This window comes from Gallinula chloropus (assembly GCF_964237585.1).
Source record: "Gallinula chloropus genome assembly, chromosome: 5".
Lineage (NCBI taxonomy): Eukaryota > Metazoa > Chordata > Aves > Gruiformes > Rallidae > Gallinula > Gallinula chloropus.
Genome location: NC_140090.1, coordinates 33,818,012 through 33,837,693, shown reverse-complemented (window position 1 = coordinate 33,837,693; position 19,682 = coordinate 33,818,012). Strand labels below are relative to the sequence as shown.

The following is a 19,682-nucleotide window of genomic DNA, read 5'->3' as shown; positions in this document are numbered from 1 at the left end:
TCCCAACTCCGTTGCCCCAAAGCTGCTTTGCCCTGGACTTGGGCAAAGCATTCGGTGTATGCTTGAGCCCTGCTGAAGGTGAGCGGTTGAAGACAGCAGGAGCTGAAGAATCAGGCCTCTGGCAATCCCAAACCGGAATCCAAAGGCAATAGTTACACTAAACAAGGATTTTAGAAGACACTCCTCTGCTAAATCCCCCCTTCAGTTTGTGTGCGCATCTATCTACCCATGCTGCCTACCAGTGAAAGATGCTCTTGACATTGAAATAGTAAAAGGGAGTTGGACCAAATGCTGTGGTCCCCTGGAAGCTCGGTATTCTGACGGAGCAAAAGGCTGTACTTTCAGAGGACAGGTACGCCTAACTCTCCCCGTGGACTGGCAAAAAGAGTTCAGTAGATTCAACACCTCTTGCATCTCTGGGTACATCAAGAAAAAGTGCTTGGAGGGGTTTTCAATAGCATTTCAAAGGGATTCTTTTGTCACAGGAGCAAGAAGGAGAAATGAAAGATCCTCCCATCCCCTCCATTTTTCTTGCCATACCTCGCCTAGCTCTGCCAAACATTCTTCTCACCCTGCCAGACTTGCCCTCTCTCTGCTACTGGTCTCCTCCGATTTGAGTATAAACCAAAAGCAAGGGTAAAAACAGCAAGAAAAACACTTGGTTAAAGATCTTCCTGGATTACCTGGTACAGACAAAGCCTTAGCACACTTTAGGTGAGGTTTGTGCTCATTTGTGGAAAAATTTAGGGGCCAAAGAGTAACGACCATGAATGCATGGAGGGAAGGATGAGGAGTTGCTCTTGGGGAAGTACCCATCTGGAGAGAGGTCTTGAGAAAGACCTTACCACCGTCTTCCCCACAAAGGACAGGAGGGCAGCCAGTAAGGCGAGCTGCAAGCAAATGTATTTAAAGAAAAGGGCCTCCGAACAGCAAGCCCTCTGTCAGCAGTATGTAGAGCATACACATACATATGCATATATAAGCACACATACGCACACCAAATGCAAAGCACGTGTAGTTAGTGACCTCCATGCGATACACTACCTTTACCTTAGGACTCAGGCCACTTTGACCACCTTCATCCACCAACTCAGCTCAACTCAAGCCCCAGATCTGGGAACTAGTTGCCAAGTAAAGAACCCTCCTTCAGCACCAAAACCCTTCCTCCGTTCTCCATCAGCTTGGGGTTTCACCTTCATCACATATCAGACCCTATCAAATTGTCTGCTGTGAGGGGTTTTACTCCCTGTACCTTGTAATTCAGGAGGATCAGGAAAGTGTTTTCAGCTATTTCATTTGTCAGAAAGAAAGAATAAAAACCAAATCAACCCACAAAACAACCCACCGATCGGTTCTGGAAAACAAGGCGTACACAAAAGAGCTGATGGTGCATTCACTGCCAGCAAGCAACATGGTCATCCCAAAGGCATGCTGTTAGACCTCTGTAAACATTCCCCCACTCCCCCACCCCCCCATTTCACATTTTGTACATAACACACAGGTAAAAATTACTAGCTCTGAAGCACTGCAAAACAGTCAATCCTTAGTACTGGAAGCTAAACACACATCCAGAAAGTTCATGGCCAAGAGAATGCTGAAGCTATGCCTGTCAACAGAACTGACTGCTACTGCTTGAATATGCCATGGGGATTTGGGAGATAGGTAGACATACAGAGATGAAGAAGCTATAACTGCTGAAATTCATGAAGATATTTTTATTTCATCTGCCCACAAGCTAAAGCCCCCTCTGAACATTCAGGGAACGCTAGTAAATGGTGGGAGTCAATTCACCCACATACTGCTGTCACTTGAAATGAAACACAGGGGCCAAGATGACCAGAAGCATGCCTAGCGATTTTGGGCTTAAGATGTTTCTCAAAAAACCACAAACCAAACCAAACCAGCCTTTTATTTTCAGAAATTGTGCAATCCTCCCCTCGAAACATGAGCCATTCATCACTCCTGAAAATCTTGGCCCAAACCCCTTTGAACCTCCCTTTAAAATGTGAGATGGATTGAGTCTACTCAAGGTAAACTGTCACCAGATGAGATCACTCAGTATTTATTTTAAAAACTGACTCATGCTAAATAACAAAACCAAGCCTATTGTAATCAACAAACCTACCTAGCTACAGCTTTGAATGTTTTGCTCTATTAAGTTGCTATTATTTTTTCAAACAGGAGGCTACGGTCTAACAAAACCATTCAAACCAACCTTCTCTTTATAGATTAGAATTTAAGACATCAAAACTCACTGCAGAACCTTTTAACTTGGGGTATCTTAGTGTTTTTCTGCTTCGAAAAGAGCAGGAGCAGAATTTTTCTACTTTGAAAAGAACTATCTGGAATGGATTTTTTTCTTTCCCCTGCTATGCGGCAAACACAAGAACATTCCAAAAACTCCCTTTTCTTATGCACTAAAATTTACCCACAAACCACCTAGAACAGAAGGAGATACTGAACTGAGGATCCAAGCCCACTAGCTGATGATCCCATGTACGCAACGCTGTAGCAGCCACTGGAGGGGAAACAAAGATGCAGGACGATGAGATGGGAACGGGCAAGTTGCTTCCTATCCAGCCAAGCTGCCCCAGGTTTGGTCCCCAACACCATCCTCCTTCACCTTGAGTCCCTCCAGCCACAACGACCATTTGTTCCCTGTTAAGGTGCAAACGCGGCTCCCCGAGATGTTTGGAAGGGCCCCCTTCAGGACCCCCTTGTGAAATCTGTGCTTGTCTCCACTATTACTACTTTATACTAGAAACTACAAATTACTTCATTTTTCTTCCCCCCCACCCTCACCGATCTCCATACAAATATAAAAGATGAAGCTATCCAAACCCCATATAATCTAATTATACTACATTACACAGTGCCGGAGATCATTTCTAAGCTCGTATCTGCACTCCCACCTCTCTTCCTCTCCCTGTGTCACTCAGCTTCCTCCGGCCAGGGGAAATCTCCAAGTGCAGCTAAAGCTATTTTTTTTTTTTTTTCTTCACTAAGACACATCATTTAAGAAAGCTGGGAAAAGATGGAAAATTAAACAATGTTAATGTTTACACAGTTAGCATACACTAAGTCCACACGCTTAAAAATCCCCTCCACCTTCCAGAACCTCCCTTGCTTGGCTTTCTGAGCAGCACCTCACTCAGGATATACCAAGAGTTCTCCAAAAATAGCTTTTCTTCTGCCCCCTTTCAGCAACCAAATCAGAAATTCAGTAATGGGAGCCTTTGGCCAAATCTCTGCGCTGGTGGGACCCTGAATTATCCCAAAGTTTGAACTTCTTCATAAAGAGTGAGGAGAAGCAAACCACCTCCTCACCTCCAGGAACACGAGGCTCAGATGGCAGATATGGCACAGCCGACTTATCTCCATTGTTCAACAGCAATTGACTTAAAATAAAAAGCAGGAAAGTGCTGATGTTGATAGCAGTAGCTGACTCGCTTCTAGTGTTTCGGTCGTCACAGGTAAAGTGCAGAGGAAGGGGGATTATAAAGTGTCTGGGATGATCAAAAGGGTTAAATGGGAGGATGCAACAAAAATCACAGCTGTGGACTCCACTTTCGGAGAAAACAGCTTTAGCTAACATGTTTCTGCTGGGATTTCTTATTGACTGGATCTCAATTTGCTTTTAATTTGCTCATAACATGCTCAAAGGGCGTAAAGAGCCTGGCAAGTGGGTTCCATAAAAGCAAAGAAAGGGGCTAACCGCAAGACAAAGAATAGAAAACACACAGGTTAACAGAGTGAAAGCAAGGGGAATGATTCCTGCAAGCTCTCCAAGTGTCCATACGTATTGCCTGTTTCTGCACCTGGACGGCTTCAATGACATCCTCTGCAAAGTGCAAACACATCCCCTGAAAAACACTCAGAGCCCAGAGCCCTCGGCCCACAAAGCTGAGCCCTCGGCTCTGGGCACAGGGAATTTCCTCTATCCTTGCTCTTAGCTGTGGTGGGAAGGAGTTTCCCTTCCTCTCCTTCACCATGCAAGGGGAAGACGGAGCCTACGCTGGCCCGACTTCCTTGCTGGGTGGCCTGTCCCATCCAACTTCTCGCAGCCACCCAACCAAACCCATCTAACTGGGGGATGCTGTAGCCAACATCCCATGACGCACGGACCCTGGGGATCTGTTCTCCCAGGGTTGGTACATCACCAGAGGTCTCTCCTGACTAGGAGAGACAGCGCTGGGGTGCACTCCTGTCTTTTGAAGGGACCGCTGCTGCATCCATGACAGCGGATCCTCCCTGCAGACCCCTGAACCATTAGGGGAAGTCAACACACAGTCTACAACACTTCAACATAGGTACTGCCAACGCTTACACCTCTCCAAGGGAAAAACCCCCTATGTTTAGGTTAAAAGCAACTGTGTTACCGCTTAATAAAAGTATGAGGTTATTAGTCATCTAGCCTGGATGTATAATTTCCCTATAATTCAGTGGAATTTCCTCTCTTAAAAATACTCTGTGTTTTTTCAGTGTTTGTCTTCAGAAAATTTTTATGAAAGGAGTTCTACCTGAAATCTGCCCGACAGCCTGGCTGCCCTTGTTTCTCAAACATCGGCCTCAGCTTAAGAGAGAGAAATTGTAAACAGGAATTATATACAGAAATTATTTTCAATTAGGAGGTAAAAAACAGCTCAGAAATTGAACATGGCTTGAGAATTTAACAGCAGCGAACGGGCCTATCATTTGAAACACTGGACTTGGCTTTTGGATAGAAATGCCCTTGGTGCTCCCAGGGGAAGAGGGGGCAACTATAGCACCTCTGGGACCACGAATCCCTGCTGTGTCCCCCATCTCCTTTAAGTGTAAATCTTGTGAGCACCAAGACGCAGTGGTGGGCTACACAGCATCCCCTTCAGCTGCACATTAGGTAGGTTGTCCTGTTGCTGAAGGACCACCTGTGAGTACCAAAGATCAGGGAGCTGCATGGGAATGATGGAGAAACAGCAATTATAACAGACATCCTTCCTCAATTAAAAAAAAATAATGATGATAATAATACCAAAAATTATACTCAAATGAAGAGAATCAGCTGTAGCCTTACTCTGGTGCAGCCAGCCTAGGCTGGTTGAAGAAAGATTTCCCCTCCCAAATAATCAAAGGTCTATACAATAACAAAGTACAAAATGAGAACGCTGCTGAGTAGGAAAAGCTGGTCAACATTCTAGTGCTTCCACCTTGAGGCTCCCTTTTCTTCCACAATTTACTGATTTGACATCAGATCTGTAGTTTCCTCATCTTTTTCACCCACAACTCCCCCACCCCCCCAATAATCTGATGACATTTTTTCCTTCGCATTTTGTCCCCATACAGTTTATTTAGCAATTGCTATGCTCCTACCCTTTGCCTGCCACACGAAATCGGGAGCCCCAAGGAAGAGCACCGCTGAAAGCTTGGGAAATACATACTGAGCAGGTAGATTTGCAAATTACTTCTGCTGTGTACACCTCACTGCCTTCGCATAATTGCTCCTTTGCCATCAAATTCAGTTGAGTTTTCAACTTTCTCAGTGATATACCCTTCCCCCTGCCTTCACATTGCCATATGCCGCTTAAAAATTAAAAAAATTTTAAAAAATAAAAAAAAATCACTTTTCTGCCTGCCAAAATCTATCCAAGCCTGCTTCCCCGTGCCAGAATCTGACTTTGTTGAAAACAGGAGAAGCTGGAATCTGCCTGATAATACCAAAAAATAATCAAATCAAGTCTCGAAACTTGGAATTCAAATGAACTGTCCAGGCTACTTTCACAAGCCATTTTTCTTCCAGAAAGCAGCCAAGTTGGGAGTCAAGCGCAGCCATGCCCTGCCCGCCGCAGTGAAGGCTATCAATTCTGAACTTAATCAAATCTGATCTTCCCACAGCCAGACTAGGGCTTTTTGTCTCAGCTTGCAAAAGCTCTGTGATTTCTGGAGTAAAATATATTTACAGTGCTGAGAAACAGCCTCTTTTTCCTTTCTAAAAGGTCTCATACACTTTTTAATTTTTTTTTTTTTTTGATTTTTTTCATGCCATAATCTTTCACTATGTTCCTCAAAGGCTTGTGATGGAAACAAGAGTCCACTGCTAGGAATATTTTCAATGTACAATGATCTGTAACCCACAGATCCTAACTAGTTGCACATTATTTAGTTCACATCCATTAACAGTTTATAAATTAACAGAGATGTCATTTTCTGTACAAAAAAAATAATTAAAAATCAATGGATATTTATTGTTTTTTTTTATTCAAATAGATTTTACATACATAGAATCTAGAGACACAGTACAAAAATCTGTATAAGTTAGGCAATGCATCACAGGAGTGACCAAAAACTCAACACATTTACCTTGGCAAAATGACAGAACCTATTTCTGGTGGCTGAAAAAAATATTAGCCTTTAATGCGTTTATTAATTTCACTAAACGTACTTGAAATGTTTTTCCTTAGCTGTATTCATTACTCCTTTTTGTGTTTCATAGTTACTCTTATTTATTTTTTCCATTTTGTTTTTACACCAAGGAGACTGCAGTCAAATAACACTCAGCAACTCATTTCCTCTCTTTGGACTGAAAAATTAAACAGATACTAAATTATGACAGTGAATTTAGAAAGGAGGGCTCCAAGGGCTTGAAAGAACATGTCTGAGATAATATGATGCTTCTAAGAATATTGCAATCACATCCAAGCAATCACCGAAGCGTGCCATGTAACTACCTCCTCAGCTAATATGCTTTTTTCTCCGTGATGACTAATCATGTTCTATTAAACAGCGGTAATGCTGGAAGAACTCAACTATACAAGTGTAATGAAGCCAGTATTCTCCCCGGACAGATTAGCTACAACTGATTTGACACATACCATCATAGGAGCTTCAAACCTGACAAACTCTGTGCTTGCTTCTGATTTATGCCGTCAAGCTCTTCAGAGAAGAGAATGAAATCCAGGCGTCGCGTTTGGTAGAGGTGAAATGTACTGATGTGCTTAACTGTCAGTTACGGAAAGTCACCATCTCTCCTTCCTTCTCCTCTCGCTCGCCTCTCCCTCCGCCCCTTCCCTCCACGCTTGGGGAGCCTGCGGGTCCCACACCCCGGGGACGACCACTCTCCCATGGTCCCGGTGCCACGCGTGGCGTGTCCTGCTCAACCCACGCGCTCTCGCCCACTTGTTTCCATCGTTTGAGAGCTGTCACTGAAACAACTGCTTTCTCTGCAGCCCCTTTTGCTCCTTCTCATCCCCTCGCGCTCTCCAGACGCGCCGTTTCCGGATGGGACAGGGATGTACCGAAGGGAAAAGGGAAAAGGAGAGTTACCAGACTCACAGAGCAGAGCTGTGATGGGGATGGAGAAATATGAGGCTGCGGATGTAATTCAGGTCAGCGAACACACGAGTGAGCTGCTCAGATGATGGTGGGCATCCTTCCGCCGCTGTTGTTCCGGTTATTGTTCTTCCTGGACAAGTTTGGCGTGGCCATGAGGACGAAGCGCTCATCGGGGCAGCCGTACTGGAGGAGAACGTCAATGCACTCCTGGCTGGAGGCCTGCCGGGCGTAGGCCAACGCCGTGTTTCCGTGGGCATCGCGAGCCATCACATCGACGCCGTACTGCAGAAAGAACAGACACGTTGTTGAAAGCTGCTGTGCCAACAGAGTTAAAATGAAGGGAGAGGACTCTGGACTGATTGGATGGACAGGCCCAAAGGGTGGTGGTAAACGGGACAAAATCCAGCTGGGGGCCGGTCACGAGTGGCGCCCCCCAGGGCTCAGTCCTGGGTCCAGTCTGGTTCAACATCTTTATCAATGACCTTGATGAAGGGATTGAATGCTCCCTCAGTAAGTTTGCACATGACACTAAACTAGGAGGAAGTGTTGATCTGCCTGAGGGTAGGGAGGCTCTTCAGAGGGATCTGAACAGACTGGACCGATGGGCTGAGACCAATGGGATGAAGTTTAACAAGGCCAAGTGTAGAGTGCTGCACATGGGACATAACAACCCCATGCAGCACTACAGGCTTGGGGGAGACTGACTGCAGAGCTGTCAGGCAGAGAAGGACCTGGGGGTGTTCTGTGACGGCACGCTGAATATAAGCCAGCAGTGTGCCCAGGAGGCCAAGAAGGCCAATGGCATCTTGGCTTGTATCAAAAATGGTGTGGCCAGTAGGTCTAGGGAAGTAATTGTGCCCCTGTACTCGGCATTGGTGAGGCCACACCTCGAGTACTGTGTTCAGTTCTGGGCTCCCCATCATAAGAAGGACATTGAGGTCCTCGAGCGAGTCCAGAGAAGGGCAACCAGGCTGAGGAAGGAGCTGGAGGGCAAATCCTCTGAGGAACGGCTGAGGGAGCTGGGGATGTTTAGCTTGGAGAAGAGGAGGCTGAGGGGAGACCTTATCACCACCTACAACTACCAGAAGGGAGGTTTGTAGAGAAGTGGGCAATGGTCTCTTCAGCCAGGTGACAGGAGATAGGACAAGGGGAAATGGCATGAAGCTGTGCCAGGGCAGGTTTAGATTGGACATTAGAAAAAAATTTTTTACTGAGAGAGTTGTGAGGGCCTGGAACAGGCTGCCCAGGGATGTGGTTGAGTCACCTGCCCTGGATGTGTTCAAAAAAGGGGTTGATGAGGTACGTGGGGATATGGTTTAGCATAGGATGGGAATGGTTGGACTTGATGATCTTCAAAGGTCTTTTACAACCCTGTGATTCTGTGATTCTATGTTTGGGATCATAACTGAGGATGGGGAGAGGGAGAAGAGAGCAGGCAGGATACCAGCCTGATGACATGACCAGCACCAAGTCACCGAGTCAAGGTTCCTACAGGGAGAGGCGTGGAACAAAATTGGCCACACATGCTAGGGAAATCTCTCCCTACTCATTTTCTATGTTCTCCTGTACTTTCCACCAAGTAGTAGCAGACAGGCAGAAATGCATTTATTTTTATCACACCGCTGTCTTTTGATAGCATGCAATGAGGAACATCTAAGATGGGGACACCAGCAAGGGCTTTGTGCGGTTCTGGTGAGGGATGCAGCCAAGTGAAAGTCAACCCAGCCATCCCCTTCCCTGGATACCAAGTACTCACCCAAATCAAGAGCTGCACTAACACCACGTTTCCTTTCCTGCATGCCAAGTGGAGGGCGGTGCGCCCATCACCATCTCCGCAGGTCTCGTTCACCTCTTCCCGGGTCCCGTGGGCAAGGAGCAGGATGACCGTCCGCAAGTCCTCCTCAGCTGTAGCCCTCAGGAGATGCTGGCCCAGAGAAAGCTCCAGGCACTGCAGCGGGGCAAGGAAGAGCTTCTGCTCGTATTTCGCACGTATCCAGCGCTCTTTTTCTTCCCTAGAGGAGCCAAAGGAGACAGGTCACTCTAACCTGGCTTCACTGACTCTAAACGGTGGCAGTTTTTGGTTACTGCTCCGCTAGCAAAAGGTGGTTAACCAACAAGACAACTAACCCCCCTTTGCATTTTTGGCAAGAAAGCCCACACTGAACAGTCCATACACACCTTATCTTCTCAGCAATGCTTGTGTCACCTATCTTACCATTACCGAGTTGTATTATCACAGTGCCCGAGATGCCCCACAGTGGACGCCCAGAGAGGTGGTGGGTGCGCTGTCCCTGGAAGTGTTCAAGGCCAGGTTGGATGGGGCCCTGGGCAACCTTGTGTAGATCCAGGCCTGGAGGTTGGTGGCCCTGCCTGTGGCAGGGGGGTGTGGAACTCTATGATCCTTGGGGTCCCTTCCAACCCATGCCATTCTATTATTCTATGACGCTGTGCCCATGGGGTTTGCAAAATGACAATAGGAGGTCTTAAAACAAAACCCTCGGGCTGCCTTAAGGACTGGCAGGAGGTCAATGCAAGAGCCCGCAGCACCATGGGGACCAAAGACAAACCAGGCAGCCTGGTTAGAGTTAAATGCACTACGGAAAAAGCACCAAATTTCTGTGTCTCAGACCAGGAGTAGCCAAGTAGTTGGGTTTGCATCACAGGTGGGACAGCAAGCCCTGAAAGACACGGCCTTGCTTGCGGAGGCTGCTTTTTCCTCCTACAAGTGGAGCAATGTCTCCAGCACAAGAGGCATATGGATGGGTCTCTTGTTTGTTTTTCCAAAATGCAAACCGCTGAAACAATACTTTGAAGCACCATTTCCTCCCCACACGTCAAAGCACTATCAAAAGCCTTCTGGATGCTATTAGATTACAGGATAGCAAGGATGACAAACAAGTCCCTCAACTCTCCTTTACAAAAATTACCATACAATTATATGATCTAAGAGATCTAGCCCCAGACAAAGTCCCATTTAGAGGTACCTCAGGTAATCTGTGCAGCCCCTGAAAACCACATACATCACCTGAGCCAGGCAACTTGTTACCAGCGACAGATTTTCTCCTCTGGAGTACAAAAGGCAGAGCTCTGTTTACCCCTTTCAGCCATGTTTACACTACCCTCAGTAATCTAGTGTCAGGTTGGCCCTAATCTGTTTTTAAATACTTATGTAAACAGATCCTTCCAACAGCAAATCTGGATTAGTTTTGCATCATTTCCTGGTACATGCAGAGCGACCCTGCTTTGACCTCCCTGGATGCTTTCAGGCAGTTTCCCAAAGCATCCCACTTCCCTGCCCCATCACAATTTACCCTACAGACAGGTCCAGAGCTTTTTTTTTGTGCGAAGAGAAAATTAACACAAAGAGCGCTGGGGTTTAAATCAAACCTCTGAATGACTCCTGTAAGCTCAAAGACACACACATACACGCAAAAAAAAAAACCCCACAACCCAACTCTTTGATAGCAGGATCTGACAAGCAGAGTATCATTTCAAGTATTCCAGATGGAGAGGAGGAAGAAAAGGACTTCTGCTACTGTTGCATCTTTAATTAATGGGTTTTTGTATTTGTATTTTTTTAAGGTAAAACAAACAGAACCAGGGCCATGAGGAGGATAAAGTAACATGCAATGATTTACAATTAAACAGCCATTCTTGCAACACCGCCACAGTTCTAGTTCCAGTATCCATCTACAGCATCTTCAAGACTGCTCAGCAAGCATCCTATGTTTTTTTAAACACGTGTAAGAGGTATTAAGAGTATAACCAATGTACCCAGTGTGCCTGGCTGAAAAGCAAAGTGATTCAACCTGCGTGGTTGTGCAATGGTGGCACACATCAGGGCTTCAGGAATTCCTTTCTCATGCGCCCATATGTTCACAAGACAAAACATACCTCAGGCACATAACTAATGACATTTTTTTAGCCTTGTCAAAAGTCTGCAAATGAATCCCCGTCCCTCCCCTGCCCCCCATTCTGACAGACACATCTTTGGAGTGATACTAACTTTTGGCTCCCATCAGAGCATCAGTTGCTGCAATCACCATGGCTTGAAGGTAAGTCCCCTTCTGTTAAGAAATCGAGCTATTCTGTGGAAGTCTCACTTCTAACTCATCTGAAACAGTAATAATGATGCCATGGCATGTACTGAAGCAGAGACAGTAAGCATCGGGTTCAGGCTTTCAGAGCTTTAGGATGCTGATTTACAAATTCAGCGGCACCAATTTCCCATTTACCTTGTGTTGCATGGGAGCAGCACAAGGGCAAATTGGACTAGGTCAAGCTGCAAGGTGGCAGGACAAGCATCAACGCCCCAATCCTGCCCAGGTTTATTCTACTGTCTCAAAAGGGAAAGGAACAGAAAAACCCTTTAAAAATAAATCTAACAGGAAGGGGAACATGCTGCCACCTGCATTAGTGATGGGACAAGATGTTCTTCCTTAAATCACTCTCCTGTACCATGACCAAGTGACATGCAACCGCTCTGCATTAACACCAACTGTACGCTCCGGTCAGGATTCATCCCTTCACCAGAGGAAATCTGTTTCTGAGCTGGGAAGCTATGAAGGAGGTGCTGGGTCCCCCAGGAGGGGCTTGCTGGCATGGTGGGTCCCAGTGGCCAGCACTGGGCTGTGTCATTGGGCAATGCTCACCTAAAACATCAAGCTTTGCATGTGGTCGTTCTACCTCACGTCAGCCTCCTCTTTCAGAAAACTTGCCTGATTTTTGTTGACCATGCAGGACAGCAAAAGTCTTAGTTCTAGGGTCAAATCCTATCTTTGGAGTCCCATTAAGAGTTGTGGTGGTAATACAGCAAACATTACAAATAAAGGTGTTTTAAAAGTCTCAGACATTTGGGGTGAGCATGTCACAGGCATAGGCTAAACACTGTTTAAGAGTCATTCAATTGTACAAACTGGGACTAAGAAAGATACCTCACTGTTTTTTTCTGGTAGAAAACGAAATTGTATCACAGAGGTAGAAGGAAAAAACCGCTTGCCCACATCTCACGGGCAGCCAAAATGTAGAGGGACTGTTTTTCAATAAGTATCTAGAAAGCCAATGTCCACTGACATCCGCCCCTACATCTTCTGCACAAGCCATTTCATTTTGAATGGGAAGTCCTGGGGACTTTCCTGGAAGACAGCTTCAGCTCCACCACTCTTATCCATCTCAGAAATCCCGACAACAAGACATAAATACTGTAATTGTTTCTCTGATGCCCCAATTTCACTTCTGGGATCCACAGCTTGCCTTGGTCGAGGTTTCATTTCCCCCAAGGAAGGCCAGTCCAAGAGCAGAGTTGTCAGCAGTAGATCACTTAACCTCATTGCAGTCCCCTGGAGAACCACTGTTCACATCCCCTGTTAGCTAATGAGCTAAAAAATGAATTATTGGAGCGGTCAGCAGTAAGCAGGAAGAGGAGGCACAGTGTTTCATTTCAGCTGGCGCTGACATACCTTTAAATAAATCAACTGAATAACAGTACGAGGAAATGTGAGGAAGAGCAACTAATCAGGAGAAAGACACCGAACCAGTCCCTAAAAATAAAGGAAATGGACACCTGCTTGTAATTATTTCCTTCTCGCTTTCTTGCCTTGCCTGCAATCCTGGTAACTTCCACACCAAACCACCCCCTCAACACCAGAGACCTTCAGTTGTATTTGTCAAAGCCAAAACAAGACCCTTTGACTGAAGTGTTAGAATCCAGTGGAGACCTTTTCTCAGGACCAGATAAAAGCCAGTGTGCTGGAGAGGAAACATCATCTGGAGCTCAGATGGTCCCAATAACACACAATGCTGGAGAATGAGGTGAGCAGCCTCATCCTCACAGTCACTGAAATCATGTCTCTTTTCCTCAGTGATGATGCTGGCCGCTATTTTCTTTCCAATGCACGTGCACAAAGGAATGAGCAGATCACAAACTCCTAGATAAACATAAAATTAATCAAAAATACAGTCACAAGGTCAGACTTTCTTTGAGCCTTCTGTCTCTGCAAACTCCAAATCTCACTGGTTATACAAGGGCCAAATGCAACATGCAAAATACTCTGTAGTACCAGGAGAGGAACGAGCCCCTAAGCCTTGGCCAAAAAACAGCCCCGAGGTCTTTGCTCTCACAAGAGTCTCCATCAGTAGTGAAGAGTCTCCATCTCTAGTGAACTCTAAATACACACGGTGGTGTGAATAATGAAATCTCTGCCACGGCAGTGATACTGTACGTAGGTAAAGGGTTATTAGAAACAGATGAAAATTTCAGTTCTCAGTTTATTTTGATCTAATTAGGTGCTTGCTTCTCAAGATAATGTCCAATTATTTAAATTACTCTGCCAGCCACATCACATCATTATTATCTGGAAACATAAATACCGGGCACTGTAAGGGGGAAGGGCTCACTAGGTAACATGAGTGAATAGAAAGAGCAGTTTTGCTTAGAGCATGGCTTCATTCCAGGAGCACCCTCCACTTGTGGCTTTGCACCAGAGATGCTCATTTAGGAGCCCACTATGTACACAGCTCAGCCCCGTGGAGTGCACCCTGTGTCTCTCCCACCCTCAGTTAAACTCATGCAGTCTTACGCCTGACAAATCCAAGGAGGAGCATTGTACTGCTGGTATCGACTCTTCATCCTACTCCTCCTCTGCCTTCAACGTCATTTGTCCCTTCAATTCACAGAGAGGCATGAAAGGCAGATGTGAGAAGGACGACAACGATGCGCAGGGTGGAAATAAAAGCCACGTTCATATGGCAGCTCAGAACTGACTGTGTAGGCAACAGCAGGAGGATGGAGAGCCTGAGAACTTGCCATCAAAATTCAACCGCTCCAGCACAAGAACAGCACTGCTCTTACCAAAGTAGCAAGAAGTACAGTGAAAATGTTACCTAGAATTACTAATTTGTCAAAATTTTGGATGAAATTTTCAAATGTTGCATTAAAAATGTAATGGACAGAGGTATTTACCATGACAAAGCATTGATTTCCCACCATCAGAAATACCAAGTGGGCATGGCACAGGCATTTTGCAGTGAAGTTTTATCCTCCACGCTTCTGACAACACTTCAAAAGCTCTTGAAATTTTGTAACTTTTCTTCTCTCTTGCTGAAGAAAACAATTTTGTAACTGAGGAGGCCTCTAAATGGTCTCTCTCGCGTTGCCATGCATGTTTCATGCCCTTGTGTTGCCATTTTTGGTTGTTCACTGAAGTACAACCATTTTAACGCAGTAGTAACCTGGCCAGCTCAGCAAGACGACTGCCAAATTTTCTCTCCTGTTGGCCAGCTGACAAGGTTAATGTGTCTCTTCCAAGAAAATGAAGTAAATCTGAACCTCCCAAACTCCTGGAGAGTCCCAGAACGTGTCATTAGCTTTGTGGTCCAGTGTGCAAGAAGCATGTACCACCTAATGACCAGTGCCAGGCAGCCAGTCGTGCCAGGGCCTGCCGTTCAAACCAACCCCTTCGTGATGACCCTGCATACATCCGATAAACCGCATTGCTTTGGACGGAGTTGGAGATGCCCTGCTGGGATGGGTAACAGTGAAACATGGGGGCGTGCAGGGGGGAGACGGGATTGAAATGTTGGGGAAGGTTCATGAGGTTTTTAATTGCGACTACCAAAGAAGAGAAAGCGAGAAGAAAGGGCTAGCAGCAAGGAATTTTCAAAGTGTCTTCCTGCCCCAAGCAAAGCAGGAACTGGGAGGAGAGGCATGGAAGAGGAGCTGGGAACAATATGCTGAGAAAACACTGGGGCTTCCTCTCTCTGCAGGAGAAGACCCCACTCTATTGCAAAGTGAGTGCTTAGCAGTTGACTGCTTCCTAGCATGCATGCCTTCTCTCCCCAGCTGCGTTGCTAAGGGGGAAGGCGCACAAGCCCACCGGGGATATACAGGTCTCCAGCAAACAAGAGGGCTCCAGACAGCAAACAAAGACCGATGGGTATTTATTCCTTAATTACGAAAAGCTTTTAAGGAACAGGCCACTGTAAATCCCGCCTGCCGAGGCAAAGGAGGCAAAGGACCGAGATTTATGTGCGCTGGGGCAAAGAAGAAATAAATATCTTTCTTGCTCCTGATCAATATTATGAGTGTTTTGCCAACCTACAGGGTGTTTTATGAGCTGTAAGGACAGAAAGGGATCATTAATAATTAAATAAAGTCAACCTATTAAGCTTATTACTTCTTACAAGTTAAGCATCCCTGATGGACAAAGAGCAGCCCTATAGGAAAGCTGCAGATAAGCCAACCCGTGTCTTCCCTTGCACTCTGGACCAGGGCTCTCCAGGTGAGCAGCGTGGTAACCCAGCTTGGAAATGACTGAATTGCCATCTTTGCTGGGGAAGTTACCTGGCTAAGGACAGATTTCAACCTCCTGTCAAACCTGCAAAGTTTTGGTTGCCAGCAAGGAGAGGCAGAGACAGACAATTCAGTGCTGTAGAAATATTCCACGTTTAAGTTACTTCTACCATCCAGCCTATTCAAACAACCAAAGCAGAGACAAAAGACACAAATAAAGGCATTTTTCCTTAAAAAAGCATGTCCAAAGCCCCTTGCAGTGTCAGGGAGCTGTTTTCTGAAGCCCACAGGTCAGGATCTTCTCTGCCATTAGGTCTACCACTACATTTTTCGGTTTTCCTTCTATAACTGGGGGCGGGATGAGGGGAGGGGGGAAAGAAAGCAAAAGCCCTACTGTGTGTGATGGCCAGAGATCACTCATATGTGCAAAGCTGAACGTGCTCCTCAAATTAATCATGTCTCACATGACACTTACTGGTATAATTGTAATTTGGATTCAGCAGAGCTTCTCTTTGCCCTCCCTTCTGGCAGCATCCCACTATGCAGGGCTCCGAAAGACCTGCTATTTCTGTACTTCTAGGTTAGCCTTCTAGTGTTGCCACCAAGTACCCAACAGCTCTCCCTTAGGTGTTAAGGCACCTGCAGAATTTATTACTGAGCAACATTAATTACCAGCCTGGCCAAGACATCAAGGTTTACCGACTTCAGGCTTTTTAGATAAATATCCTGCAATTGTGGGCTCTGATATATCACATAAAATTGTGGCAAACTTATGTTTTCACTGCACAACACTCAATCTAATAATTTTTAAGGTGTACTCCATAAAATACATCACGCCTGAGGTTTAGCTCTGTGTAAAGTTAAGCCACAGCTAGGTGACATACAACTGGAGGGAATACTGTAGATGCTAAGAAAAGGCTTATTAAGTCGAGAATAAAGACCGTGTGACATCAGGAAGCCCCACAAGCTGGTTAAGTCTTTTCTCAATACAAATCCAAGCTTTTTTATTTTTTTCCTCCATGCAACTATGTGAAATTAAAACAGTCCCTAGAGATTTAACAAAAAGCTTGAAGGATACCACAAAAATTATACTTTTCCACTAACCAACCCCAAAAGTCCCAGTATTTTTTTTTTAAAACAGCAACATTTAGGAAAAAAAAAACAAAACAATGAGTGGCGAAATCTAAAGATTTTCTACACTTAGCTTGGTGAAAATAATTGGAAGAGCTCCGTGAGAAGTGGATAAAGATGGTTTTCTGCTCAGATGTGCAAGGAGAAACCTTTACCCCATGCAGCGCTACAGGCTTGGGGGAGACTGGCTAGACAGCTGTCAGGCAGAGAAGGATCTGGGGGTGCTGGGTGACTGAAGGCTGAACATGAGTCAGCAGTGTGCCCAGGTGGCCAGGAAGGCCAGTGGCATCCTGGCTTATATCAAAAATAGTGTGACCAGTAGGTCTAGGGAGGTGATTATGCCCCTGTATTCAGCACTGGCAAGGCCGCACCTCGAGTGCTGTTTCCAGTTCTGGGCTCCTCAACAGAAGGACATCGAGGTCCTAGAGTGTGCCCAGAGAAGGGCAACCAGGCTGGGGAAGGGACTGGAAGGCAAATCCTATGAGGAGCAGCTGAAGGGACCTGGGAATGTTTAGCTTTGAGAAGAGGAGGCTGAGGGGAGACCTTATCACCGCCTACAGTTACCTGACAGGAGGGTGTAGAGAGGTGGGCGATGGTCTCTTCAGCCAGGTGACAAGTGACAGGAGAAGGGGAAATGGCCTCAAGCTGCACCAGGACAGAGTCAGATCAGATGTTAGGAAAAAATTCTTCACTGAAAGAGTTGTCAGGGCCTGGAACAGGCTGCCCAAGGAGGGGGTTGAGTCACCATCCCTGGGTGTGTTTAAAAAAAAAAGGTAGATGAGGTGCTCAGGGATATGGTTTAGCTTAGGACAGGAAAGGTTGGACTTGATGATCTTAAAGGTCTTTCCCAACTTTGTTAATTCTGTGATTCTGTAATTCTGTGATTCTTATGAGTATCTGTAACACAATGGCAATGGGCACTGCTCCCATCCACCCATCTTCTACTGATGGTGGAAAAAATCTAGACCAACACAAGAGACCAGCATCCGTGCAAAATTTAAACCAAAACATAGCACTGTGCTATCCTAGAAAGGGTGAGTTACTACTGCGTGGTTCTAGATAACATACACAGACTGCTCCAGTTTCTTGGGTGGTCAATCATAACACTTGGGCATGCTACAAATGCTGCCAAAAAAAAGTAATAGGCAAAAGCTGCTCTACATAAGTTGTGTGGAAATGCTAAAATTGGGGAGCGTATTTGCTTCTCGCTCATTTGAAGTAACACATATTTATATGCAGAGAACAGAAATTGAAAACACATATCTAATGCATTTCATTATTCATGTGTAACTACATGTAACCTGATGTCTTCAGCGTTGTCCTGGTTTTGGTCAGGATGGAGTTAATTTCATTTGTAACAGCAGATGAATGCTGTATTTGAGAGTAAAATGGGAGTACTGCTGATAACACCCTGATGTTTCTAGTTGCTGTCAGACAGTCAAGGACTTTCTCAGCTCTTCATGAGAAAGGAGGGGCGAAGCCAGGACAGGTGACCGAACTGACCAAAGAGAGTATTCCACGCCAATTACATCCTGCCCAGGATATCGGGGGCTGACGGGAGGAAGGCCCAGGGCGGCTCCGGGACGCGCGGTTCTTGGGGGACGGTCGGGTTCTGGGACGGCTCTGGGTGGCACGGCCTGAGTTGTGTGGTTTGGTGAGAAACTGCATTGTGTATCAACAGCTTCATATATTTTGCTTTGAAGTCCTGTTAGTATTGTTACATTGTATCTTTCTGTTATCTTAGTAAACTATCCTTATCCTAACCCACGGGCCTCTTAATTTCTTGATCTTGGGGTTATTTGCCCCTTTCTCTTCCTTTTCCCTTCCCTTACTTCTCACCCCCCTTCCCCTTCCCTTTAACCTGCCCTTTTCCTTAAAGGAGCAGGCAGCTGCGTGGATCTTGGCCCTCAGCCGGGTGAAACCACGACAGTCTTTTTGGCGCCCAACGTGGGGCACGAAAGGTTGGGATAACGGTAGATCTGACCCTGACCCGATTGCAATTAAGTCAAAGTTGTGATAAGTACTTTGATTTAAGCAGTCTCTGGTCACGATGCTCTGGTATTTACTTACAAGGCTGTGCTCACAGCTGTGGCAGCAAAAGCACCGTCTGTTGTATGCAATCCCAGCAGGATCCTTTAACATCCTGGGGCTGCAGCTCCTGTTTTCGTTCCCGTACCTCATTTTGGTGTATTTTATGAAAACAGTTTATGATACAGTGATATCGATGGTCGTGAACTTGTTCTGGTACTTGTATGAGATTTTGCTGCCCTGTCCATTCTTTGGACAGGGAGGAGTTAACAATGGCAGCTGGTATGGTGGGAGTACAGAAAGAAATATCTATGCTGTTCTCTCTTCCTTTGGGCTAAATGCAACAGCTCTGGTAACAGTTTTTGAAAATTTCCAATATCCCTGGGATGTTCAAACTAGCATTTTGCTGTTGTTATGTTTGGTGAATATGGTTCTGCTTTTGTTAAATATTAAGCAAAGGTTTATGAATACCACTCAAGAGTGTTCTGCGAGGCCAGATAATCACGAGTGGCAGGGTACGTGGCAGAGTATGGGCAACTACCTAGGCACTTTCTCACGTCCGATGTTTTGGAGTTTCACTCCCGAACAGTTACAGGACCCTGATAAAGTGGCTGCATATCTGAAAAGAAATTGCCGTAAGTTTCCCAGAGATGCACAGCTTACTGCACTGTGCTGGGCCCTGGCCACTATTTACCAAACACTGCTTGATAGCAGTCAGCACTGTCAGAGTGAAAGGAAGGAAAACAGACCAGCAGAAACTGCAGCTACTGTAACTACCGGGACTAACACTGAGGCCACTGTAACTTCTGTGACTAGCACTGTGGCTACTGCAACCTGTCCAACTGATGCTGCAGCTACTGCTGCCCCTACAGCAGATACTGCCGGTAAAACAAAAAATCAACCCACATCAGTGTCTGTTGCTCCT

General features: G+C 45.8%; 1 protein-coding gene across 2 annotated transcripts in view; it reads right to left on the bottom strand.

Moving 5' to 3' along the window:
• Window positions 1-7,112: 7,112 nt before the first annotated feature.
• The window catches only part of AGAP1 (ArfGAP with GTPase domain, ankyrin repeat and PH domain 1), a gene marked incomplete at its 5' end in the record, with an annotated part of 392,415 nt that continues 379,845 nt past the window's right edge, over window positions 7,113-19,682 (bottom strand). For both annotated transcript variants that reach the window (XM_084265229.1, XM_084265230.1), the window contains 2 exons: window positions 7,113-7,590; window positions 9,065-9,320. In XM_084265229.1, coding sequence (XP_084121355.1) covers window positions 7,387-7,590; window positions 9,065-9,320 — 460 coding nt within the window. In that variant the 3' untranslated portion in view covers window positions 7,113-7,386. The remainder of the gene's footprint in view (window positions 7,591-9,064; window positions 9,321-19,682) is intronic.